The sequence below is a fragment of the Pongo pygmaeus genome, chromosome 10 (genome assembly GCF_028885625.2).
Source record: "Pongo pygmaeus isolate AG05252 chromosome 10, NHGRI_mPonPyg2-v2.0_pri, whole genome shotgun sequence".
Classification (NCBI taxonomy): Eukaryota; Metazoa; Chordata; class Mammalia; order Primates; family Hominidae; genus Pongo; species Pongo pygmaeus.
In genome coordinates this window covers 22,915,106-22,942,775 of record NC_072383.2, presented here as the reverse complement: position 1 = coordinate 22,942,775, position 27,670 = coordinate 22,915,106, and the positions used below count along the sequence as shown (strand labels likewise).

Here is a 27,670-nt window from a genome sequence, read left to right as displayed (position 1 = left end):
TATATTTCCCTAGGGTAGACTCAAACCATGTGAGGATCTATGGAGTCACACTGACATGTTTCAGTGGCAGCTGCTCTTGCTGAATATATTTCTGGTCAACTTGGCAAGCAAGAAAAAGCCCAATTATTGACCTTTTCTGGCTTCAATTTGCCATGAAATCATTTCATTTGAGCACGAATTTGCTGCTTTTAGAGAAATATTTGCAAATAATAAAATTGTTGACAGCATGTTTACAAATAAAGTTTGATTAAATATGAGCAAGGCTGTCTGTAAATCAGGCATAAAATGTGAAGATGCTGCCACTGACGGGATTGTTTCTCAAGTTCGTGTTTCTACTATGACAAGCGAGTTGCATGTCACGCAAGCGGTTTTTATCACTTGTTTTTCTGCTCCTTTAGGTAGGTTACTTATTATTTCTGTCTGAGCCATTTATCCTTTTTACTCCAGCATGCAAGTACAGAAAGGTGTGGAAGGGGAGCTTAGGAGAGATATGATGATTCTCAAACATCTGTCTTTCATTTAGCTATTCATACCATATTCATTCACTCATTGAACAATCATTTGATAGGCATTTAACACCCTGTAAAGACAAAACGTTGAACAAAAACCAGGCCGTTTGCTACTTTTGCTTTCTCCTATCTGTCTTTTGACCACTCTACTGCCCCTTTTGATAGTTAATTAGTCATATATTACCTTGTTAGTAATTCTAGTATAACATGTGGTGATGAAGGAAGCTGAAACAGCTGGCTAAAATGAAGCTTTTGTATCTGCTACAAATCTCTCTATGATTATTCCAAGTTGTTAGTAAATCTAACTTAGGCCTTAACCAAGAACTTACAAAGAAGTATGTGGAAATCTCTTGATAGCTAAGATAATAGGCTTAGTTTCAATAACTGTATTATGAAGATGCAATATGAATGCACAGAACACTGTACCCTCATATTTTCAAATAAGAAGCCCACTAACTTTTCTTAAATTTATTATTTTTCTTCTTGTAAGTATGAGTGATAGAGCTGACTGCAGAAGAAATTAAGTTAGATGTTAGGAGTCATTAGAAGTCTCCTTATTAGTTATTTAAATTTATGTCTATATTATCTGCAGACATGATTCAAGGAAATCATGTGAAACTTTAGAAAATTGTTTTTAGCTTTTATGTAAACCAAAGCAACAGAGACATACATGTTTTTAGGTGGAAAGAAATGTTGAGGCCATCTCATTAAACTCTTTATTTCATGAAGCACAAAGGGTTTAACTGCTTCTCCTGGGAACTTCACAACCTAACTAGTGAGTGGCAGGGCCAGTCTGAAATCAAGGTCTCCTCAATCCCTGTCCATTACACAGTTCTGCCTTTCTGATTCACTTGGATGCAGCTGGTATTATTTTTCTTCCTTTGTTTTATAGGATTATTCCACTGAGAGACTGAAGAAAACAAATGAAATATTGAAAGGCATCAAACTTCTAAAATTGTATGCCTGGGAACACATTTTCTGCAAAAGTGTGGAGGAAACAAGAATGAAAGAACTATCTAGTCTCAAAACCTTTGCACTTTATACATCACTCTCCAGTAAGTTGCTGTTGCTCTAAGAACAGGCGACTTTAAGGGCAACCAGAATAATCAACAGTCTATTCAGTTTAGATTGTGATCAATGAAACATTCTAGTTCTTCAAGGACACCTATTTATTTTCTAAACACGTGCTGTCCAATAGCCACCAGCCAAACAAGGCTATCTATTTACATTTAAATTAAAGACCAAAGTAAGCACAGGTTTAGAGTCAAGTAGACCTGAATTTGATTCCTCACAACTAGTGTGCCCTTGGCCATGTTACTCTACAAACTGAAATCATTGGTTTTCTTTATCAGTAAAATGAAGATGGTGATGATAGTAACTGTAATTAAAACCCTCGTGTATCAGTTCAGTTAGGATAAATAGTGGGTTTTCAGTAAAAAAGTAAAAATTTGTTTACTGAAATTGATTTGACTACATTATGATTGATCTTCTTATCCCCAAAGATCCTTTAACTATTTTTCCATTTGTCTCAGAATACTCATGGGTAGCACTTGTGGCTGTAGCTTTTACCCCGAGAAAACTTTGCCACAAAATATCTCGCTTTGATTATTATTTTGTATCACTCTAGGATATTGACTTTGGAAATGAAAGACATCATTCTATTTGCAGCATTCTGTTTTTGGTAGTGGTGTTTCCATTTACAAAATATAGTAACTCTCAATCACTAAAAATGTCAAATCCTAGAAATCATAGCATTCTTTTTTTTTAAATTATACTTTAAGTTCTAGGGTACATGTGCACAATGTGCAGGTTTGTTACATATATATACATGTGCCATGTTGGTGTGCTGCACCCATTAACTCGACATTTACATTAGGTATATCTCCTAATGCTATCCCTCCCTCTCCCCACACCCCACGACAGGCCCCGGTGTGTGATGTGAGGGGTCCAAGTGTTTTCATTGTTCAATTCCCACCTATGAGTGAGAACATGCGGTGTTTGGTTTTCTGTCCCTGCAATAGTTTGCTGAGAATGATGGTTTCCAGCTTCATCCATGTCCCTACATGAACTCATCCTTTTTTATGGCTGCATAGTATTCCATGGTGTATATGTGCCACATTTTCTTAATCCGGTATATCATTGTTGGACATTTGGGTTGGTTCCAAGTCTTTGCTATTGTGAATAGTGCTGCAATAAACACACGTGTGCATCTGTCTTTATAGCAGCATGATTTATAATCCTTTGGGTATATACCCATTAATGGGATTGCTGGGTCAAATGGTATTTCTAGTTCTAGATCCTTAAGGAATCGCCACACTGTCTTCCACAATGGTTGAACCAGTTTACAGTCCCACCAACAGTGTAAAAGTGTTCCTACTTCTCCACATCCTCTCCAGCACCTGTTGTTTCCTGACTTTTTAATGATCACCATTCTAACTGGTATGAGATGGTATCTCATTGTGGTTTTGATTTGCATTTCTCTGATGGCCAGTGATGATGAGCATTTTTTCATGTGTCTGTTGACTGCATTAAATGTCTTCTTTTGAGAAGTGTCTGTTCATATCCTTCACCCACTTTTTGATGGGGTTGTTTGTTTTTTTCTTGTAAATTTGTTTGAGTTCTTTGTAGATTCTGGATATTAGCCATTTGTCAGATGAGTAGATTGCAAAAATTTTCTCCCATTCTGTAGGTTGCCTGTTCGCTTTGATGGTAGTTTCTTTTGCTGTGCAGAAGCTCTTGAGTTTAATTAGATCCCATTTGTCAATTTTGGCTTTTGTTGGCATTGCTTTTGGTGTTTTAGTCATGAAGTTCTTGCCCATGCCTATGTCCTGAATGGTATTGCCTAGGTTTTCTTCTAGGGTTTTTATGGTTTTAGGTCTAACATTTAAGTCTTTAATTGATTTTGAATTAATTTTTGTATAAGGTGTAAGGAAGGGATTCAGTTTCAGCTTTCTACATATGGCTAGCCAGTTTTCCCAGCACCATTTATTAAACAGAGAATCATTTCACCATTTCTTGTTTTTGTCAGGTTTGTCAAAGATCAGATGGTTGTAGATGTGTGGTATTATTTCTGAGGGCTCTGTTCTGTTCCATTGGTCTACATCTCTGTTTTGGTACCAGTACCAGGCTGTTTTGGTTACTGTAGCCTTGTAGTTTGAAGTCAGGTAGCATGATGCCTCCAGGTGTTCTTTTGGCTTAGGATTGTCTTGGCGATGTGGGCTCTTTTTTGGTTCCATATGAACTTTAAAGTAGTTTTTTTCAATTCTGTGAAGAAAGTCATTGGTAGCTTGATGGGGATAGCATTGAATCTATAAATTACCTTGGGCAGTATGCCCATTTTCACGATATTGATTCTTCCTATCCATGAGCATGGAATGTTCTTCCATTTGTTTGTGTCCTCTTTTATTTCATTGAGCAGTGGTTTGTAATTCTCCTTGAAGAGGTCCTTCATATCTGTTGTAGGTTGTATTTCTAGGTATTTTATTCTCTTTGTAGCAACTGTGAATTGGAGTTCACTCATAATTTGGCTCTCTGTTTGCCTCCTATTGCTGTATAGGAATGATTGTGATTTTTGCACATTGATTTTGTATCCTGAGACTTTGCTGAAGTTGCTTATCAGCTTAAGGAGATTTGTGACTCAGACATTGGGGTTTTCTAAATATGCAATCATGTCATCTGCAAACAGGGACAATTTGACTTACTCTTTTCCTACTTGAATACCCTTAATTTCTTTCTGTTGCCTGATTGCCCTGGCCAGTACTTCCAACACTATGTTGAATAGGAGTGGTGAGAGAGGGCATCCCTGTCTTGTGCCAGTTTTCAAAGGGAATGCTTCCAGTTTTTGCCCATTCAGTATGATATTGGCTGTGGGTTTGTCATAAATAGCTCTTATTATTTTGAGATACGTCCCATCAATACCAATTTATTGAGAGTTTCTAGCATGAAGGGCTGTTGAATTTTGTCAAAGGCCTTTTCTGCATCTATTGAGATAATCATGTGGCTTTGTCTTTGGTTCTGTTTATATGCTGGATTACATTTATGGACTTGCATATGTTGAACCAACCTTTGCATCCCAGGGATGAGGCACACTTGATCATGGTGGATAAGATTTTTGATGTGCTGCTGGATTTGGTTTGCCAGTATTTTATTGAGGATTTTTGCATCTATGTTCATCAGGGATATTGGTCTAAAATTCTCTTTTTTTGTTGTGTCTCTGCCAGGCTTTGGTATCAGGATGGTGCTGGCCTCAAAAAATGAATTAGCGAGGATTCCCTCTTTTTCTGTTGATTGGAATAGTTTCAGAAGGATGGTACCAGCTCCTCCTTGTACCTCTGGTAGAATTCAGCTGTGAATCCATCTGGTCCTGGACTTTTTTTGGTTGGTAGGCTATTAATTATTGCCTCATTTCAGAGCCTGTTATTGGTCTATTCAGGGATTCAACTTCTTCCTGGTTTAGTCTTGGGAGGGTGTATGTGTCCAGGAATTTATCCATTTCTTCTAGATTTTCTAGTTTATTTGTGTAGAGGTGTTTATAGTATTCTCTGATGGCAGTTTGTATTTCTGTGGGATCAGTGGTGATATCCCCTTCACCATTATTTTTGCGTCTATTTGATTCTTCTCTCTTTTCTTCTTTATTAGTCTTGCTAGTGGTCTATGTATTTTGTTGATCTTTTCAAAAAACCAGCTCCTGGATTCATTGATTTTTTGAAGGGTTTTTTGTGTCTGTATCTCCTTCAGTTCTGCTCTGATCTTAGTTATTTCTTGCCTTCTGCTAGCTTTTTAATTTGTTTGCTCTTGCTTCTCTAGTTCTTTTAATTGTGATGTTAGGGTGTCCATTTTAGATCTTTCCTGCTTTCTCTTGTGGGCATTTAGTGCTATAAATTTCCCTCTACACACTGCTTTAAATGTGTCCCAGAGATTCTGGTATGTTGTGTCTTTGTTCTCATTGGTTTCAAAGAACATCTTTATTTCTGCCTTCATTTCATTATGTACCCAGTAGTCATTCAGGAGCAGGTTGTTCAGTTTCCATGTAGCTGAGCGGTTTTGAGTGAGTTTCTTAATCCTGAATTCTAGTTTGATTGCACTGAGGTCTGAGAGACAAGTTTGTTATAATTTCTATTATTTTACATTTGCTGAGGAGTGCTTTGCTTCCAACTATGTGGTCAATTTTGGAATAGGTATGACTCAGAAGGATCTATATTCTGTTGATTTGGGGTGGAGAGTTCTGTAGATGTCTATTTGTTCCGCTTGGTGCAGAGCTGAGTTCAATTCCTGGATATCCTTGTTAACTTTCTGTCTCATTGATCTGTCTAATGTTGACAGTGGGGTGTTAAAGTCTCCCATTATTATTGTGTGGGAGTCTAAGTCTCTTTGTAGGTCTCTAAGGACTTGCTTTATGAATCTGGGGGCTCCTGCATTGGGTGCATATATATTTAGGATAGTTAGCTCTTCTTGTTGAGTTGATCCCTTTATCATTGTATAATGGCCTTCTTTGTCTCTTTTGATCTTGTTGGTTCAAAGTCTGTTTTATCCGAGACTAGGATTGCAACCCCTGCCTTTTTTTGTTTTCCATTTGCTTGGTAGATCTTCCTCCATCCCTTTATTTTGAGCCTATGTGTGTCTCTGCACGTGAGACGGGTTTCCTGAATACAGCACACTGATGGGTCATGACTCTTTATCCAATTTGCCAGTCTGTGTCTTTTAATTGGAGCATTTAGCCCATTTACATTTAAGGTTAATATTGTTATGTGTAAATTTGATCCTGTCATTATGATGTTAGCTGGTTATTTTGCTCGTTAGTTGATGCAGTTTCTTCCTAGCATTGATGGTCTTTACAATTTGGCATGTTTTTGCAGTGGCTGGTACCAGTTGTTCCTTTCCATGTTTAGTGCTTCCTTCAGGAGCTCTTGTAGGACAGGTCTGGTGGTGACAAAATCTCTCAGCATTTGCTTATCTGTAAAGGTTTTTATTTCTCCTTCACTTATGAAGCTTAGTTTGGCTGGATATGAAATTCTGGGTTGAAAATTCTTTAAGAATGTCAAATATTGGCCCCCACTCTCTTCTGGCTTGTAGAGTTTCTGTCGAGAGATCCCCTATTAGTCCGATAGGCTTCTCTTTGTGGGTAACCCGACCTTTCTCTCTGGCTGCCCTTAACCTTTTTTCCTTCATTTCAACTTTGGTGAATCTGACAATTATGTGTCTTGGCATGCTCTTCTTGAGGAGTATCTTTGTGGCGTTCTCTGTATTTCCTGAATTTGAACGTTGGCCTGCCTTGCTAGGTTGGGGAAGTCCTCCTGGATAATATCCTGCAGAGTGTTTTCCAGCTTGGTTCCATTCTCCCTGTCACTTTCAGGTACCCCAATCAGACGTAGATTTGTTCTTTTCATACAGTCCCATATTTCTTGGTGGCGGCTTGTTCTTTTCTTTTTACTCTTTTTTCTCTAAAGTTCTCTCTTCATTTCATTCATTTGATCTTCCTCACTGATATCCTTTCCTCCAGTTGATCAAATCATCTACTGAAGCTTATGCATGCGTCATGTAGTTCTGGTGCCATGGTTTTCAGATCCATCAGGTTATTTAAGGACTTCTCTACACTGGTTAGTCTAGTTAGCCATTCGTCTAATCTTTTTTCAAGGTTTTTAGCTTGTTTGTGATGGGTTCGAACTTCCTCCTTTAGCTCGGAGAAGTTTGATCGTGTGAAGCCTTCTTCTATCAGCTCGTCAAAGTCATTCTCCGTCCTGCTTTGTTCCATTGCTGGCGAGGAGCTGCATTCCTTTGGAGGGGGAGAGGCGCTCTGATTTTTAGAATTTTCAGTTTTTCTGCTCTGTTTTTCTCCCCATCTTTGTGGTCTTATCTACCTTTGGTCTTTGATGATGGTGATGTACAGATGGGGTTTTGGTGTGGATGTCCTTTCTGTTTGTTAGTTTTCCTTCTACCAATCAGGACCCTCAGCTGCAGGTCTGCTGGAGTTTGCTGGAGGTCCACTCCAGACCCTGTTTGCCTGGGTATCAGCAGCAGAGGCTGCAGAACAGAGAATATTGCTGAACAGCAAGTGTTGCTGCCTGATCATTCCTCTGGAAGCTTCATCTCAGAGGGGTACCCAGCCGTGTGAGGTGTCAGTCTGCCCCTACTGGGGGTGCCTCCCAGTTAGGCTACTCGGGGGTCAGGGACCCATTTGAGGAGGCAGTCTGTCCGTTCTCAGATCTCAAACTCCATGCTAGGAGAACCACTACTCTCTTCAAAGCTGTCAGACAGGGACATTTAAGTCTGCAGAGGTTTTTTCTGCCTTTTGTTTGGCTATGCCCTGCCCCCAGAGGTGGTGTCTACAGAGGCAGGCAGGCCTTCTTGAGCCGCGGTGGGTTCCACCCTGTTTGAGCTTCCTGGCTGCTCTGTTTACCTACTCAAGCCTCAGCAATGGTGGGTGCCCCTCCCCCAGCCTCGCTGCCACCTTGCAGTTCGATCTCAGACTGCTGTGCTAGCAATGAGCGAAGCTCCGTGGGCGTGGGACCCTCCGAGCCAGGCGCAGGATATGATCTGCTGGTGTGCTGTTTGCTAAGACCGTTAGAAAAGCACAGTATTAGAGTGGGAGTGACCCCATTTTCCAGGTGCCGTCTATCACAGCCTCCCTTGGCTAGGAAAGGGAATTCCCTGACCCCTTGTGCTTCCTGGGTGAGGCGATGCCTCACCCTGCTTTAGCTCATGCTCGGTGGGCTGCACCCACTGTCCTGCACCCACTATCCAATAAGCCCCAGTGACATGAACCTGGTACCTCAGTTGGAAATGCAGAAATCGCCCATCTTCTGCATTGCTCACACTGGTAGCTGGAGACTGGAGCTATTCCTATTTGGCCATCTTGGAACCCCCTTGAAATCATAGCATTCTTACGTGTGATGTTAACATCTTTCTCAAACAGCATTGGCTGAAGATTCATTTGATGAATTCGGTTCTTTCCTAAATAGATGATTCAGATGATTGCAACGATTCTCTTGTTAGTTCTGTTTAGAAATAACTCCAAGAACAGTTTTTACATTTTATTTTCACATTAAAAATCAGTCAGATTTGCTTCAGCCTCAAAGAGTGTGTTTATGTAAAACTAAATGAGTACTGGCAGGGAGATATACTTTTTTTTTTTCTAAATGGGAAAAGGGTTAAAAATATTTGCAGTTTTTTAACTTGTCTCCTTGGGAGCTTATGATGTGGTATTTTCTTGAAGATTGTCGAGAAAACTTAGCCATTTTTGAAAATTGAGGAGAAAAAAATATCATTTTCAGGTGAAGGAAGCCAAACTTCGTTCACATAAAACCCTTTTTTCCAATATATTTTCAAAAATTTCAAAATAGAGACTTCTTTCATCCTCAACTCTAACTTTTAAAAGCAACTGTTTCAAAAATATTGCTTTTTTTTTCCTCAAAGTATGACTGAGTACTCTCATGAATAACAGGGTTTATGCTAGTATACTTTACACAAACTTAGCAAAACCACTCCCACTAATATTTGATTTGATTTATGTGTCAGTTTTGCTCATCTTTGTTGCTCCCAAGACCTTTAACAAATTAAAATTTTGGAAGTTTATATATTGTTTCCTCTTGAATTATGAACTCCTTTAGAGTTTAAAGATTATAAACATTTCTTTTGTGAAATAGATTTAGAGAAAATATTTGGCTTATATAGCCCCTTTATTCTAGCCCTAATGCTTGATACATTAGACATAAAGTTGGAAGGAGTTTTATCTTCCAGCAATGCACAACTAATATGGTGTCAAAATGCTAGAAGACAGGATGATCAAGATTCACTTGCTTATATTATACTACTCTAAGCTGGTGACCCCTTCAATACATCCTTCTCTTCAGGGGACTGAAATTCTCATAAGAAGGATGGATGCAGCCAAGAATAATAACAATAACAACAACAACAAAGATATATTGAGAGTATACTTAGCCAATTATTGCCATAAGTGGTTTTTCATATACCATCTCATTTAATGATTACAACAGCCCGGTGGTTTTGATTCTATTATTTATTTATTTTTATATATTTTTTGAGACAGGGCCTCACTCTATCACCCAGGCCAGAGTGCAGTGGTGCAAACATAGCTCACTGCAGCCTTTAATTGCTGGGCTCAAGTGCCTCAGCCTCGCAAAGTGGTGGGATTACAGGCATGAGCCACCATGCCTGGCCTAGATTTTATTATTAACTCCACTTTAGAATTAAAAGATTGACATATAAAGAACTTAGGTAACCTGAACTTCTTTCAAATCATCCAGCTACTAAAGGGCTGAGGTGAGATGTGAATTCAGCTTGTGTGTCTCTAGAGATGAGAGTTGTGTTGGGATTTGAGTCAAATACAAGAAGAGAGAGGGTAGAGGAGGTCATCCTAGGGGAGAGCAGTAAGAAGTCATGAGGGGAAAAATACATTATCCTGTGTTCTTGATAGGCAGCTGGGATTCTTGAGTCAATGGAGCAAAATTCCAGTTTGACCACTTCAAGTTTTATTATTTTGTTCAGTACAATCTTGTTGATGGTGAGTTGAACAGAGCTGGCTATAAATCCTAGCTCTGACACTTTGTAGTAGAATGGCCTTGAGAAAATTACTTATATCCTCCTAGCCTCAGTTTCTTCATCTGTAACATGAGCTAGTAATAATATCTACCATTAGGATTGTAAAGATTAAAGAAGATAATGGCTAATACAAATGTTTATTGAGTGCACACTTCATCTCTGGCACTATGTCAAGTGCTTCATACTCATCTGCTACAAAACAGGTTAAAAGAAAAGAATACACTTAGAATATAGGGTGAAAATACAGCAAAAGAAACTATCATCAGAGTGAACAAACTACACAATGGGAGGAAATGTTTACAATCTATCCATCTGAAAAATGTCTAATATCCAGAATCTACAAGGAACTTAAACAAATTTATGAGAAAAAAAATCTCTTAAAAAGTGGGCAAAGGACATGAACAGACACTTCTCAAAGGAAGACATTTATGTGGCCAACAAACATGAAATAAAGCTCAACATCACTCATCATTAGAGACATGCAAATCAAAACCACAATGAGACACCATCTCACGCCAGTCAGAAGAGCAATTATTAAAAAGTCAAGAAACAACAGATGCTGATGAGGCTGTGGAGAAACAGGAATGCTTTTACACTGTTGATGGGAATGTAAATTAGTTCAACCATTGTGGAAGACCAGTGTGGTGATTCCTGAAAAACCTAGAACCAGAAATACCATTTGACCCAGCAATCTCATTACTGGGTATATACCCAAAGGAATGTAAATCATTCTATTTTAAAGAGACATGCTTGCGTATGTTTATTGAAGCACTATTCACAATAGCAAAGACATGGAATCAACCCAAATGTCCATCAGTGATAGACTGGATAAAGAAAATATGGTACATATACACCATGGAATACTATGCAGCCATAAAAAGGAATAGGATGATGTCCTTTTCAGGGACATGGATGGAGCTGGAAGCCATTACCCTAACCAAGGAACAGAAATTAACCCAGGAACAGAAAACAACCCAGGAACAGAAAACCAAACACCACATGTTCTCACCTATAAGCGGGAGTTGAATAATGAGAACACACGGACACAGGGAGGAGAACAACACACACTGGGGCTTATGAGAAGGGCCGTGGGAAGGAAAGTAGCTAATACATCTGGGCTTAATAGGTGTAGCAAACCACCATGGCACATGTTTATCTATGTAACAAGCCTGCACATCCTGCACATGTATCCTGGAACTTAAAATAAAATATAATAGGGTGACAATGGTCAGAGAAAGAAGGTTGAGGCAGAAATGTGACTTCTCATCTGTGTTATTACAAAACTCAGATCAGTGTTTGGATTTGCGGTACTGTATAAGAGTCTATGTTTGACAACTAAGTCGTATCTGGACTTGCAAAAGCACAGTCTGATTCTGTTCTATGTACAGTGGTAAGGATAATCCCTGAGAGCGGATGATTTTTAAAACCCGAGTCCTCTACTGTTAAGAAAATTAGATTCTAGCTTCTCACTCTGCTGTTGCCTGGCTCTGTTACAAACAATTCACTTCATCTTTGGTTTCTTGGTTCCTAAAATTCTATAGTTTATGACTGTATGACTATAAATCATCAACTTGACTTTTTATTTTTACTGTTACTTCCAAACACTAGTATTTCAGGCTAAAATGTGAGTTTTTCTTATTTCAACTAGGCATATCATGCTGATCCAATGATAGTTAAATATATTCCAGGAGAGATATTTAGACACGCAGAGAGTCCAGGATATGGAATTATTTTATTAACTGAAGGGGCTATAAATGAATATTAATATCACTGCTGGAAAGAGAACTTGAAGTGATGTCAAATTCTTGTTTTTAATCTGTGTAATAACCTGATTTCACATATTTAAATTAGTTTAGTGGACTAAACAAAAGATAGACTGTAACCCCTCTGTAGAATACACATTTGTTAAATTCTAATAATTTTTATCATTAAAGGACGATTTTATATGAATTCTTTTGTTTGTAACATTTCATAAGAAAAAAATTCAATAAAGAAAAACAGATACTGGTTAAGACTAATGTATAGGAGCTCATAAAACTGCACACAAGTAGATATTAACTGGGAAATGTCTGTGGACTCCAGACAAAATGACATTTAATACTTTTTGTCCTTCCTGTCTTCAAAGAAAGTTAAAACAATAATAGATGATTAAAGTTACTGAAAATGTTTTCACAGTTCAATGAAACTAATGCATTTTATTTCTTTCCACAGTCTTCATGAATGCAGCAATTCCCATAGCAGCTGTTCTCGCTGTAAGACACTTTTTCTCGCTTTTAGAAATGAAACGAAGTCGGTGTTTATAAATGATTTATGAGCAAGAATGTGTGGGTAGTAACATATATTACCTCACCTCTGTGACTTCCCTCTATTGCAGTCTCCATTGCAAGAGTTCTAATCCAGGGTTTCTCAATAAAGACACTATGGACATTTTGATCCAAATAAATTTTGTTCTAGGGGCTGCCCTCTGTGTTAGAATGTTTAGCAGCATCCCTGGCTTCTAGCTACCAGGTGCCAGTAGCAACCTCAGTTACGACAATCAAAACATTGCCAAATGTATGCTGGTACATTTGCAAACACTGCAAAATGAACAGTGGTTGGGAATTAACTGTTGTAATCTCAATGATCTGGTTCCCAGACACTCTTACAACAAGATGGAGCTAGATCAATAACCAGAAAATCTTAAATAATTGCATTATATTTCATACTAAAATGACAAACTCGGCGACTGGTATTATTTGTAGAAATGTAATTAGCTGGGCATGATGGCGCATGCCTGTAGTCCCAGCTAACTGGGAGGCTGAGGTGGGAGGATCACCTGAGCCTGGGGAGGTCGAGGCTGCAGTGAGCCATGATCACGCTACTGCACTCTAGCCTGGGCAATGAAGTGATACCGTGTCTCAAAAGAAAAATGTAAATAAGTCTTCTTTGGATATTAATGCTGACAGTTTTAGTAAAGATCCACAGTGAGGACCCCAAAACAACAGAACATTCTTTTTTCTCCTGGAGTATTTACTATTGCTTGGAAAGGGCTTGACTGGTTGTTGAAAACTCTGGGTTCTCCATCCCTTTATTCCCCCTACTTAGTAATCTGACAGGGTCAATTACCTAACCTGTAAGTAGAATTTTTTTCTAACTTTCTCATAAGTTTGCCACTATAATTGCAGGTAAGCCTTTCAGGACTCACCAAAAGCAAGTATTGTTTTAATTAGGGAGTTCTGGATGAAGTCATTTTTATCATAGTTGCAATGGACATACTGGCATAGCAGAATATGTTAGGTTTCTAAGACTGAATGTACGCATGTGTGAAACTTTTTCCAGCTTTCTCTGAAGAACTCCTTTCTTTGCACAGACATTTGTGACCCATGCGTATGCCAGTGGAAACAATCTGAAACCTGCAGAGGCCTTTGCTTCACTGTCTCTTTTCCATATCCTGGTCACACCACTGTTCCTGCTCTCCACGGTGGTCAGATTTGCAGTTAAAGCCATCATAAGGTATGCACTGAAGTGTCTGACATTTTTTGCTTATTGATAACAGAAATGATGTGTGCTAATAGGAATGTTTGAAAAAAATATAAAAAAGAACATTAAAATCACTGCCAGGAGACAACCATTATTAAAATTGTGGTGTGCTACTTTTCAGTCTTTTATTTGTTTCATGTAAAAATAATTTTTCAAAACAAAAGTTTTAAATTTATCTGGCATTTGTCTCCTGATTACACTTTTTTTAAATTATTCTCCCTTCATTTAAGTTTTATAATACCCCATGTTTACTGACTATGTAATATTCTATGTTGGAAATATTCTCATTTATTTAACAATTACCTTTTTATTGAACATTTAGAATGTTTTTATTTTTTCCCTAACATAAATAACATTGAAGTTCACACATCTCTGTTTTATCTGTAAACTTTTCTCTGATGATTTTCTCAGGTTGGATTTTTAGAAGTGGGGATACTAGTTCTAATAATATGCACATCTTTGAGGTCCTTGATGAATATGTTGCTTTCCACTGAAGTGGTGGTAGGTCAAAGAGGGCACACATTTTTAAGATTTTTAAAAATGAATACAGCCATAATGTTTTCCACTAAAGCTGTGCCAGTTTATATTGGCAACAATAGTGACAGAGAATGTTCACATCATCACATTTACTATTTTAATTTTAGTTTAATCTGGAAAAAAATCCAGGCTTAAAGTCTCTGAAAATGGTAAGAATTGTAAAACCATTTTGTATTTTGCTCATTTAAATATGCTTCTATGGTGTTTCCAACCAGTGCAGATTTTGTCTCTTTATAATTTCTCATAATGCACAGCTATAAAAATAGATGTGATATGATAAGACCATTTTTCCACCATTTTTACTTATAAAAATGTGTTACCAAACTAGATGATACACTGCCTATACCATAGTCTATATGTCTTATGCTCCCATAAATAAGGCACTCTTAAAAAGGAATTTTTCTTTTTAGATATATGCTCTTTATAAACCTATAAAACCTCAGAATGCTTTGTAAACAATCATTATCATATTTATATCTGGCTTTTGAAAGAAATGCCAAGATGTTGCAATATTGAAGAAAAATTGGAAAATTGAGACTTTAAATATATGAAGTATCATGTTGCAATTGACAGAAACATAGAACATCATTTGTAAGACTTTTAAAATGAGATAATTGTGCTTGTGTCTATATCTTACTGAGAAAACTAGAACTTATTATTCAAAATACCAGAATCTTCAGTTTTAAGCCAATAGTTTGCATTGGCTTAACAATTGCTTAATGCCAAATAAAATTAAAATGCATACAAATCATCTTATAAACCAAATTCTTATAGAATATGATAGTATCACATAGTTTCAAAGTTAACCTCTGAGACATTCATTAACAACCAGTTCTAGAGCTGTTAGTGTCTAGAGCTCAAGCCTTCTGGCCACATCTGCCCTCATTTTCTTATTGTTCTGCCTTCTGAAACACTTGTCCAGATCACTGACTACTTTTTGTAGCACCACTTCCAAATTAGGCAGTGCTCTGGAAGGGAAGTTACTTCAAACAATAAAATTGATAAATAGCCAGAGTCTGCTATTTTGGTCCTTATTTTCATTTTCTCCACTCAACAACTGTCCCTTTCATGGTTACACTTTTATTTGGAATTTGACTTTGTACTACAAGTGGAGATAGAAAAGCAGTTGATAACTTGCAATAGATAACACCTCTGAAATCAGGAGGTTACCAAACATTAAAAGGACTTTGACTTGATTTTAAAAAAAAACTGAAAACAATCTAGGGGTGTCCCTCCAATCCATGGTATACAATTCTGTGGTAATAAATCCTAGTACAGTGGAGGATGGATATCCCTGTGTATTTCTGCATAGCACTCTCCCTTCTGCACATCTCATGGAAAAGACATTTGCCAGTTTGATAAAGACCAGTCTTTCTTCAGGGCTCAGTTCCAGATTTCCCAAGCCATAGGCCAAACAGAATCTGCTTATAAAAGCCTGATTCTCTCAAATGAGTTTCAGTGGTTGAATTGCAGGTCCTACAGAGATGACTGGTAAGCAGAGAACATTAATCCTTTTTCCCACTGTGTGCTAGTTCTGGGAACCCAAATAAGTGCTCTCCCAGTGTTGACTGGACTTAGAGCATTTTCTTCTGTGCCTGGGAACCCGTGACCAACCTTTAGTGCCAGTTGGCCCACAGTGAGTTGAGCAGCCTGTTTATAATCGGAGACTTTGGTCAGCTGATTTTGAAATCTCCTCTTCAGGAACTGTGGAAATTCTAAATCCCTCACTGCACTCTTAAATACATTTAGAAACTTGGTGGGTTAGAATGGGATAAAGCACACTGTCAAACTTGTGTTATACATGCATGTAAGAGACTTGTAAACTTCTCTACCGGAGGAAAATTCCATACCATGTTCAATTCTTGGTTCCAAAACAATTCTATGCTTTCTTTTAATAAGGTTTGGCTTGTTAGCCAAAGTTGTCTGCATGGCATTCAATGGCTGAGACCTGTATATACCTCATAAAATAGAAGAATGAGGCAGGTGTGATTCAGATTGTCTCCTCACACCCCCCAGCACCCCACACCGTTTGATTTTTCTGGACATTTTATGATGAAGTGTTCATGTCTACTTTCACAAAACAGAATAAGGAAAAGTAACTATTATCTAAAATAATAAAATGTTCGAAGAAGAGTTATTTCTTTTTTAGAATGCTTGCCTCACTTCTCCACTTTGCTTTATTTGTAAGGAAATAATATATGTGTTTTGCTCTTTTGAAAATAATACGTTGTGTCTTTTATAAATAATTTGAGTTTAGGTTTCTGTACATTGTGTTTGATGCACAATTCAATACCTATTTCCAAAGAGACTATTTGCCAAGAGAAAAACAAATCCTTCACTTTGTTGGGAAATAACTTTTTGTCTTTGCTCTCATGTACCTCCCAAAGGAATGTATGCATGGTTAGTCCACTGTATCACCTGCAGTCAAATAAATTGTTATTGATATTTATCATAAAGCATATACTTTGGCCTGGTCTCTGTATTTCAGTTTACAAAATTTTATAATTCCTACAAAACAAAACAAAAAAAAACCCATGTGACTGCTGGCAACAAAGTCAGTTTTCCCAATTAATATAGCACCTGTCCAGGGTACTTAAGCTGTGTCTAATCACCCAAAGTCTAACTGGAGAAGTGAAAAAATAACGTACGACTAAGACCTTAAATATTTTTGTGAATGATCTAAACAAATGAGAAAATAGTAAAATACTGATTTAGAAAGGTGGTAGAGGCGGGGTAGCAAATTGATTGGTATAAAATATACCTGTTTTCAAATCCTGGCACTGCCAGGAAATACTCATTGTTTGACCTCAAACATGATTTAGTGTCTCTGTAGCTCAGCTTCCTCAATTGTCAAATGAACACGATAATATTACCTGCTTATGGTGGTTGAGAAAATTAAATGAGATAATACATAAAAAGTACCCACCACGTTGCCTAAATATTTTAGGTATGTTACAAATCTCCATTTTACCATCTTACCACCATTTTACTCATCTCTACCCCATGCCTCAGAGCATCTTCTGTGGATGTGCATTCATTTATTGATACAGGTACATTGCTAGGCATTAAGAATTCCAAAGATAAAGGACCGAAATCTGCAGGGAGTCCACAGCCTAGTTAGAGAGACCAGGAAGGGAAACTAATTACTGTATGGTGGGTTATGGTGTTATAAAGCTATACACAGAATGCTATGGCCCATAATGGCCATCCTTGAAGTTTTTGAGAGAGAAGGGAGACTATCTGGTCAGTAAAGATTTTTTTTTTAATTTTATTATTATTATACTTTAAGTTTTATGGTACATGTGCACAACGTGCAGGTTTGTTACATATGTATACATGTGCCATGTTGGTGTGCTGCACCCATTAACTCGTCATTTAGCATTAGGTGTATCTCCTAATGCTATCCCTCCCCCTCCCCCCACCCCACAACAGTCCCCAGTGTGTGATGTTCCCCTTTCTGTGTCCATGTGTTCTCATTGTTCAATTCCCATCTATGAGTGAGAACATGCGGTGTTTGGTTTTTTGTCCTTGCTATAGTTTGCTGAAAATGATGGTTTCCAGTTTCATCCATGTCCCTACAAAGGACATGAACTCATCATCTTTTATGGCTGCATAGTATTCCATGGTGTATATGTGCCACATTTTCTTAATCCAGTCTAAAGTTGTTGGACATTTAGGTTGGTAAAGATTTAAAGGAGGTGGTGACTCTTTCATAGAACCCTTAAAAATAGGTAAGACTTGGCAAGTTGGAGAAAAAATGTAAAACATGTTTTAACAGAGGGAGCGGTATATTCAAGGGGAAGAAGCGGGTAAGCAGGTGAGAAATCTTGGTATCTTCAGGAGATTAAAAGTAGTTCAGTGTCATTGGAGGAGGGGTTCTGATGTGGGAAGTATCAAGGCATGAAGCTGGAGAGTAAGCTCCTGAGCAGCTTTTAGACGATGCTAAAGATGCTGAAAGGCAACTAGATGCCAGTTGTCACTTTAAGAAGCGGGTCATTACATGCACAGATTTGCATTTTAAAAATATAAACCTGGAAGCATGGTGGAAATTACTTCACCCTTGGTCAGGATTTGTGCATTTTCCATAATTGTTTTACCTCTGTGATTTCTGAAGGGACCTCATATGAATAGAAAATGCTTTTTGTGTTACCCATTTATTATTTCATCAGACATTTCTTTAGGAATTACCATGCTATATTTTAGGCATTGGGATAGATTCTAAAGATGAAAATCTTTGCTGCTAACGAGTTCACAGTCTAGTGGGAGACATAGACATGGAACAAACAACAACAATGACAAAACAGCAGTGCTGGAGATCCTCAGCCAGAGAGCCTAGAATGACTGGGGACATGGGAGGGGAAGAGAAGTAAGAGGTTCACAGATGGGTTGGTATTGGCATCCACTGATGGTCCTTGTCATTGATGTTTCGAAGTGGGGTGTTATGAAGAGAGAATGTCATCCCCATTCTCAATCAAGGTCAGGGATCATTGCTTCCAATGCTCAGGAAGAGTGGGGCTCATTTATTCCATAAAAGCTTTGAGTCTATACTGGAAAGATTCATGATTTGTATCTATACTAGAAATGGGAATGGAGAATTGAACCAACCAACTTTACTTAATGTCAGAAGCATTGATTTATTCCTTCTTTGATTTATTGAACAAACATTCCTTGAACCACATGTGCCAGGCATTGCTAGATTTGGAGTTATAAAGGCAGATGAGACTGGCTTCTCCACTTTGTTTTTTTGTGCAGAGACATAGTGTGAGATTGTTTAAAAGTATTCTTTTGATTGACAGAGCTGCACTTCTTAAAATCAAATATTTTCAAAACATAAGAACAGAATGACAATTACAATCTGTAAAAGTGAAGAAGAAATAACTGCCATTTAAGAGGAATAAAATAATGTTTCATAAGGCATTTATAACACTGTTTTTCAAGTCTATGTGGTCAGACTTTGCTATCAAAGACTCAAAGAAAGTGTACAAACCGAAGCTCTTCCTAAATAATTACCTCTTTTAGTTCTCTGCAAGTGCAATTTGACAGCTAATAGATTGCCTCAATGGATTTTCGTCTTCCTTCATGTTTCTATGGCATGCAAAGCCAAAACACTTAAAGATCATGGGCAACAGACTAAATTAAATTTACCTTTTTCTCATTTTGTTATTGTGTCACAAAAAACAAGTTCTGAAGACTTGTCTGGAGGAACTTGACTATAAGTTCAAATAAAATTTTTAAAAAAGAAACTGTTTATTTCATACATACATTTTCTAGTTTCCTATCAAAGGCAATACCTCCCCTGTAGTTGCTGCTGCATGTGCCAAGCAAGTTTTCCCACCTGCTGCATCCTAGCTTGCCAAAAGGAGCACTTCTTTTCCTTTGCAACTTCACTGAATTTCCTTTTGTATATTATTTTATTTCTAGGATGATGTTTACAAACCATATTATGATTTTCTTTGTTTTACTTATTTATTTTTGATCCTGATCCTATGACACTGGTTTGAGAAAATTAGAATGGGTAGAGTAGATGAGCCAAGGAGTCTTGTGCCCAGCCTAAGGAGGTCACAGTAAAGAATGTTTGCAAATCAGCCTTCTAGAGCAGGGCCTCACAAATGGTAATGTGCTTATGAAGCGCTTCTGGGTATTGGTCAAATGCATAATGTGATTTGTATTTGGAGGCAGGGCTGAGATTTTCTGTTTTTAATAAGCTCCCAGTTGATGCTGATGCTGGTGGTCCTTGGCTGAAACTTTTGAGCAGCAAGACTCTAGAGGCCCCTCCCCTTGCCAGGTTCAGAAAATGTGAATAATGCATAGTGCTTAAGCAAGATACACAGTGGCCAAGGATTCCAGATCCTTGCATATTACATGCTAAATGGTTTTAGGCAGGTTACTTAGCTTCTCTGTATATCACCTCCCCATCATTTGTAAAACTAGAATACTAAGAGGACTTTCTTCATTGGTGTTATTTTTAACCACCGTGTTCTAAGTTCCTAAACAACTTCACTATTTTTGACAAGGAATATAATTGCAAAAAAAATGCAAAGAAGCTTCTGTTGAATTCAGGGTGACAAGTGGTCCTGATTTTTCTGGTTTTAGCACTGAAAGTCCCATGTCCTGGAAACCCCTCTGTCCTCAGCAAGTTAGGATGTTTGGTCGATCTAGCTGAATTCCCAGTTGGTCTTGAAAAATGACTCTCACAGGCATCCTACTCACCATAATAATGTGTGTTAAATTCGTTATTTAGGTAGCACTTTGTTGGTGGTGGTTTTATTGTTAACTCTTATTCTGTGTTTATTGCTTTTTGCAGTGTTCAAAAGCTGAATGAGTTTCTCTTGAGTGATGAGATTGGTGATGACAGCTGGCGAACTGGTGAAGGTTCGCTTCCTTTTGAGTCCTGTAAGAAGCACACTGGAGTTGTAAGTGTTTTATTTTTGTTATGGAAGTTGTGAATAGAGGACGGTCTCAGCAGAATGGACAGATTAATACAAATGAGATTAGAATAGATTATAAGCTTTATTTTTTAACCCATGTGAAGAAAAATTACCACTTGCTTCTCTACAACCTCACAAGTCTAAAATCAATAGACAAATGTATAAGGCTTGTCTTTATAAATCCAGAAAAAATTATCCTAAGAGACAAGACGTGTTTAATTCAAAAGGAAATTGAGAGTTTGCTTACTCCAAATGAATATGAAAATAACACAAAATAAGCTTACTACTCATGCACCATTTTCTTATAATGCCATTTAGCTATACTACGTAGTTTAAAACATATTTTCTGATGCATTTTATCTTTTGATCCACTTAATATATTACATTGTCTCTTTTTATTTTCCAGTTGAATTACATTACATTGTCTCTTTTTTTATTTTCTAGCTCTTTTTATTTTGCATGTCACGAGGCTCAAATAAAGTCGTAAGATTACTAAGTGGTAGAGCTAGAGTTAAAACTTGAATCTTGTAAGTTGTAGACCAGTTCATTTATCCATGATACAAATATTTACTTAGTATCTACATAAAATCTAGAAACATAGTCAATATTATTTTGTCATGCATTACATGTAATATGAATAAGCTTTATTTAAATATATGACTGTGTTTTTGATTTTTTGGCTGCCCTGTGCTTTGTGCCAAGATTTAGCGTTGTAGCAATGAACAAGACATGTTATATCCTTCCTGTCACAGAATTCACTTTCTTGAGGCAGGAATTGATAAGCAAATTAAAACAGTAACATAGTTTCACTGTGTGAAGAAAATGAAAGAGGGTGTTAGAGAGTGAATTGGGTACTTGAAGCAGGGTGGTCATTTCCAAGAAGGCCCTTTTGGAGAGCCAGCATTTGAGCTAAGACCTGAATAAAAAATAGGTACCTTTCCTGAAAACTTATGGGAAAAGAGCATTCCATGCAGGAGAACTAGTAGATGCAAAGATCTTGAGGTAGGAATTAATTTGGTGTGTTCAAGGAACAGAGGGGCACTGTGGCTGGAGCCTGGTGAAGAAGAGAAAGATGAGATGATGTGAGAACAATGATTGAGGGCCCTCGTAAGCCATGGAAAGAGTTTGGATTTTATTGACATGCAATAGGAAATTATTGGAAGGTTTCAAAGTAGGGAGTAATATAATTTTGTTTATATTTTTAAAAGATTATGTTGTTGTTTTCTGTGTAGAGGGAAGTCAATGGAGGACAAAGAGTAAAACACGTAGATCAGTAAAGAAGTCATTATAATAATATAGGCAGGAGAGGATGATGGTTAGAATTAGAGCTTTTGGTCCAGTTGCAGTGGATATTGTGAAAAAAGGGGATCAAATTCAGTGTACACTTTAGAGGTTGAGCTGATAAAAGACTTGTGATAGATTGGATGGAGGAGATGAGGGAGAAAGAGGACTCAAGGAAGAATCCTAGGTTATTGGCTTGACTTCTGGGTAGATGATACAGCCATTAACTGAAATAGGGAGGCTGAGAAATGAGGAGATTGGTGTTGAGGTAGAATCAAGAGGTACATTTTGCACATGCAAGTTTTGAGATACTTCTTAAACCAAGAAGAGACATAAGCATTGGAGATATAAATTTAAGAGCCATTAGCCATTAGATAATATTTAAATCAATTACTAGATTATACCATTTTCTTGAAGGAAGTGTCTAAAAAATTCTGAAGAAATTCTTAAAAATTAATATATTTCACAAAGTAGAAAAGCATTATTCCACCATGAGTCATAAGTTAATGTTAGTTATAATTGTTACTATTAGAAAAAATATGAATATATTTACCATTTATGTGAACCAACACAATCAGTCTCCTGACTGGAACTGATTGGAACTTGGAAAGCTTTTCCCAGGAAATCAATCTATATTATATATTTTTTACGTCATGTTTAAAACTACTAAAAAATAGTTAAGGCAATCATGTGGCTATATTTAGACTTGTTTTCTTCTGCTGTTCTGGAGGTGTTTGTTTTTGTTTTTGAACTTTCTGTGAAGTTGTTTTACTGAACAGGTGTGATTTTGTCTGAGAAGAGACCACCAGCCATGTTTATATATGCTGGAGGAACAATGCCTCAAAATGCTTGTTTGTTAGTGTGTGGACATGGACACAAAGACAAAAATGCATTAAAGAGTGTTTAAACTTTTAGGCAGTAGGGGGTCAAATATTTGATTAGAACCAGTCTCGTCACTCTTGGGATGGTCCTAAACTACCAAGGAACTTGTCTTTCAGGGATAGGGGGATGAGCAGAGTGAGATGACCTCAAGAAATGGGATATAGGAGGTCAAGTTCATGGAGTTAGGGAAATCTGAAGAATTTTTTTGTATGAGATGTGGCATAGAAGAAAAATTGAACTGAGAAAAGGTTTTGGAAAGAAAAAAAGAATCCCCTTCAAATGCATCCAATATCTTCAGAGTTATTGAAACCAGACTGGACTTCTTGATGTCTTTCAGGGTCATTCATCACTGCTGATGGGCCAAACCACAAATGACAAACTTTTTAAAATGGAGTGAAAAAAGCTGTGTGTTTGAAAATAACACTAATGGAAACTCCATCTTGAGAGTGCTTAAGATACTATGTATTCTGTAAAAGCTTAGAGTTAAGTGGTTTTGGCTGTAGAATCTCCATGGAGAATTAGTGACAGTCTAGGGCCAAAGTCTCTTCATATTACATCTGTGGAACTTCGACTCAAATCTCTGTCAACACATCTACTCTTCCCACACTGTTCTTAGTTTTGTGAAGGGCATGAAGTCATTTCTTTTGGACCTGTGGGGGCAATAGTGTTACAGAATTAAAGACTCTAGAAGACAGTACATTTTATATGTAGGTGTAGACCCGTTTTGTATGGAAAATATACTTAGCCTAAAGGATAGTGGCTTTCTACAACCTCTCATGCAGTGTACTTCCAGGAGTATTTGTGAGGGCTGTAGGAAGGAAAAACAAAACTAAAATAAAGTTCATGAACATACTCTCCTCCTCTCTCTCTTTAAGTCAAAATATATTAGTATTTTCTGTGTGACAGAGCCACTGCTAGTGTCTTACTTTCAAATCTTTTCAGTGGCTTTTTAATTTGTGTATTTACTTGCATGTAGCCTAGCAATGTACTATTTGATAGTTTGGGTGTTCTCTTGATATACCAGTTGATGGAAACTGGAAGAGCAATATCTTGTTTGGATTAAATTACTGATTATTTGAGTACTTTCCTAATTCCCATAGTAGAACCCAATGGATTTTTCAAAAAGCTAAACCTGCAGTTCCAGGCCAAAAAATAACCCCCCAAAACCAACAACTTTCACAATTCTAGAATCGTTTCCTTTCTAGGTAACTTAACAGTTTAAAGTGTATTATTGCTTAGCCTTCATAGTCTCTATAAGGTATTTGAGCAGGAAGATAATTATGGCTGAATGCATTGGTTCATACCTATAGTCCCAGCACTTTGGGAAGCTGAGATGGGTGGATAGCTTGTATCCAGGTGTTTGAGACCACCTGGGCAACACAGGCAGAACCTGTCTCTACAAATAGTAAATAAATTAGCCAGGCATGGTGGCAAATGCACCTGTAGTCTCAGCTTCTCAGGAGGCTGAGGTGGGAGGATCACTTGAGCCTGGGTGGTCAAGGCTGCAGTGAGCTGTGTTCATGCCACTGCACTCCAGCCTGAGGGACAGAGTGAGACTCTTGTTTCCAAAAAAAAAAAGTTAATTATTTATGTTGAAATACTGACTCAATATGTTTCTGGAAGAAATTTTGAGCTTTAAAATTTTTCCAGATTAGAGGTTTATGAGCTAAATATTCTACTTTCTGTTTAGCCATTTATCTCTGTGTGAAACTGAACTAAAAAATTAGAGAATGACAAATTTCTAGATATGACTTACATTCACCTTAAATATGTGAAGACTGTCACACTTCAGCTGGCATCCTCTTTATAAAGGATGTTTTAGTCCATTGACTAGGAATAGGGCTATAACATTTGAGATAGACTAGATCATTCTATAAGACTTATGGATCTCCTGATGAAACACTGTAATATCTTTGGACAAAAAAAAAACTAGATCTTTATGCTTTTGTCAGTCCATAGCAGAAGCTGGGTGCTTGTAGCTCAGTCTGATTTATGTGAGTGTATCAGATTAAAAATCCTCATGATTCAGAGAATTATCAATAATGTACGGGTAGAATGTTTACAAGCCTGATAACTGTATTAGTCTATTCTCACACTGCTAATAAAGACATACCTGAGACTGGGTAATTTATAAAGGAAAGAGATTTAATGGACTCACAGCTCCCATGGCTGGGAGGCCTCACCATCATGGTGGAAGGCAAAGGAGAAGCAAAAGCACATCTTACATGGTGGCAGGCATGACAGCATGTGCAGGGGAACTCCCCTATGTAAAACCATCAGATCTCCTGAGACTTAGTCACTATCACGAGACCAACACGGGAAAAGATCCCCACACCCATGATTCAATTACCTCCCACTGGGTCCCTCCCACAACAGCCAAACCATATCATAGCCTAGCAGATGGAGTCTAGTTTGACCTGAGTTAATCTGATCACCTTTTAACACCACGCAGTTGTTTTTATTGCCTGGGCATAATCCATCCATATCATTTGAGAAAGATTATCCAAAACTTAGTTTGGGACTCTGTACTTTAACTTCCATCATTTGCAATTATCCTATTTTCATTTTTTCTCAGGAGGCATGTGAATGAGGTTTAACTAGAGCTTAAGAATTTTTCATTTTTTTTTATGAAGGAGTCACTGAAATAATTAAAAATATGACATCCATTTTTTCTTGGAACTTAGGTAGCAATGTGAGTAAATGTTCAGTAAAACTTCATTTTTTTAATAAAGCCTCAACTTGTGTTCTTTTCCATTTGGAATGCAGCAGCCAAAAACTATAAACAGGAAACAGCCTGGAAGATATCACCTGGACAGCTATGAGCAATCAACACGGCGTCTACGCCCTGCAGAAACAGAGGACATTGCAATAAAGGTTATTTTTATTTCCTGGATTCTTACATGAATAGAAACATTTATGTTACTACTTTATGGTGAAGTTCTGCGAAAGTGTCCTAAATTGTGCCTTTAAATTCTTTTTACAGTTGTCATTAACCCTAATAATATTTAAAAAAAATTCTGAGTTTTAATTGTCAGTTCTTCCTCATCTCCCAACCACAATTTTTGCTCCAGCAGCATGTTTCAATAACCAGAGAATGTGACTTTCTTCTGAATCTGCTTTAGAAGCTAGTGTTGCATGTATTTTTTCTGGTATTCCTATGTTTATCAACCAAATAAATTGATTCATGAGAATACCAATATTATAAGTTCAAATTTCAGGAATATAAATTAGATAGTCATTGTTTTCAATCAGGGGAGACTCAGACTAGTGTATGCATTCACCAGTTTCCCGGTACTGCCCTTGATCTCATTTCAAACTTGGCTATTTGGACTCTCCCCAGGCATTGTGCTTAAGTTTAGGCAGAACAGGCAACCCAGAGTTGGGGATAAGAGGGAGTAATCAGTGTTGTGCAGGAATTGGAAGAGCTGCTGGCAGCAGTCAAAGGCCTCCATCCATGGGAGCTACCAGAGTCCTGGAAACTTAGCAAACTGGCTGCATTGGCTACTGGAGGATATCCAATTCTCCTGCACAGCCTAGGCCAGTCAGAGAGAGGGGGAAGCTCAGTATGGGGTGTATAGTAGAGCCAAGAGCTATGTTTAGGTCTCACTCTCCTTGACACCTGACACAATACCTTCCCACAATAGCCACTTCATAATCGGAACAAACATGTGATTGAGTGGAACAAGCTAGTGCTAGCCCTCCCTTTTCCACTAATTTGATGCATGATATTTGGGCAAATTACTATGCCTCATTGAGCCATGGTTTGCCCATCTTGAGGTGGACATACCATTTTAGTGTGGTTGTTTTGGGGTTAAAAGGATATGTCACATATGAATTTTAAAGAGAGCTCTAGTGATTCTTGACTTTGGCTATGCATTAGAATCACCTACAAAGCTTTAAAAAATGTGTGTGTGTGTGTGTGTGTGTGTGTGTGTGTGTTGTTCCCTAGGCAATTACAATGTTCAGGCAGAGTGTGAACTAGGGGCTATGAAAAGATAAGGAATGAGAGATTGGAAATTGTCATCTATGCTGTTGTTTTCCTCACTATGCCCAGATAACAACTAACGTATTGGTGAATAAAAAACAGGGCGTTTTTAATTGACATTTTATGTTCACTATAGCAGGAATCTAAAAATATGTCTTTTCCATGTGTTTCATTAATTTTCTTTTTGAAAGAAAAGAGAGACTATTATGATTTTTTTTCCAAAATTGACCATTCATGCATTAAGAAAAATAGCTGCCTATCAATGGCTTTGACTTTGCTGTGCTTCTGAATGGCCTCCGCAGTTTCAGGCTCACTTTCAAACCCAAATTAATTTTTTACTTATGGTGAAAGCTCACAAATTGGTAATAATATATTTATTTTTTGAAATATTTTTATTGTGAAATACAATATACTGCAGAGAAGTACATATTTATATCAGCAGCTCCCTCAGAAAATGCTCCAACACATATATCTGCTGTCTTCTTATATTTTTCCCCGAGATATAATTGCCACCCTGTCTTTTATAGTCATTTCCTTGATTATTCTTGCTATGCTTGCCTCCCTAAAAACATATTTTTAGTTTCTTAAAAGTTTAAATATGTTTATATGTGTGTGTGTGTTGCTTCTTTTGCTCAACATTATGTGTGTGTAATTCATCTATATTTTGTTAATGTAATCCATTCCCTCTCATTGCTGTTCTACTGTACAAATTGTTCCATTCTATAAATATACCAGAATTTAATTATCTGTTCTACTTTTGATGGTCTGTTGGGTATTTTTCAGTTTGGGGCTATTGTGAACAGTTGCTGAGTTATACGGTATGTGCATCCTCAACCTTCCTAGATAATGGCAAACTGCTTTCCAAAGTGATGGTGCCAATTTACACTTTCACCAGAAGTGACTGAGAGTTCCTGTTGCTCTACATCTTCACCAAAAAAATGCTTCTCATTTTTTTGCCAAGTGTTGTGTGC

At 37.5% G+C, this 27,670-nt stretch overlaps 1 protein-coding gene across 5 annotated transcripts in view; it reads left to right on the top strand.

The window, feature by feature from the left end:
* ABCC9 (ATP binding cassette subfamily C member 9) overlaps positions 1-27,670 on the top strand; it is a 149,907-nt gene that overhangs the window by 35,714 nt on the left and 86,523 nt on the right. For all 5 annotated transcript variants that reach the window (XM_054443897.2, XM_054443900.2, XM_063672485.1 and 2 more), the window contains 5 exons: positions 1,402-1,564; positions 12,279-12,319; positions 13,417-13,559; positions 20,428-20,536; positions 25,481-25,588. In XM_054443897.2, the coding sequence (XP_054299872.1) occupies positions 1,402-1,564; positions 12,279-12,319; positions 13,417-13,559; positions 20,428-20,536; positions 25,481-25,588 (564 nt within the window). The remainder of the gene's footprint in view (positions 1-1,401; positions 1,565-12,278; positions 12,320-13,416; positions 13,560-20,427; positions 20,537-25,480; positions 25,589-27,670) is intronic.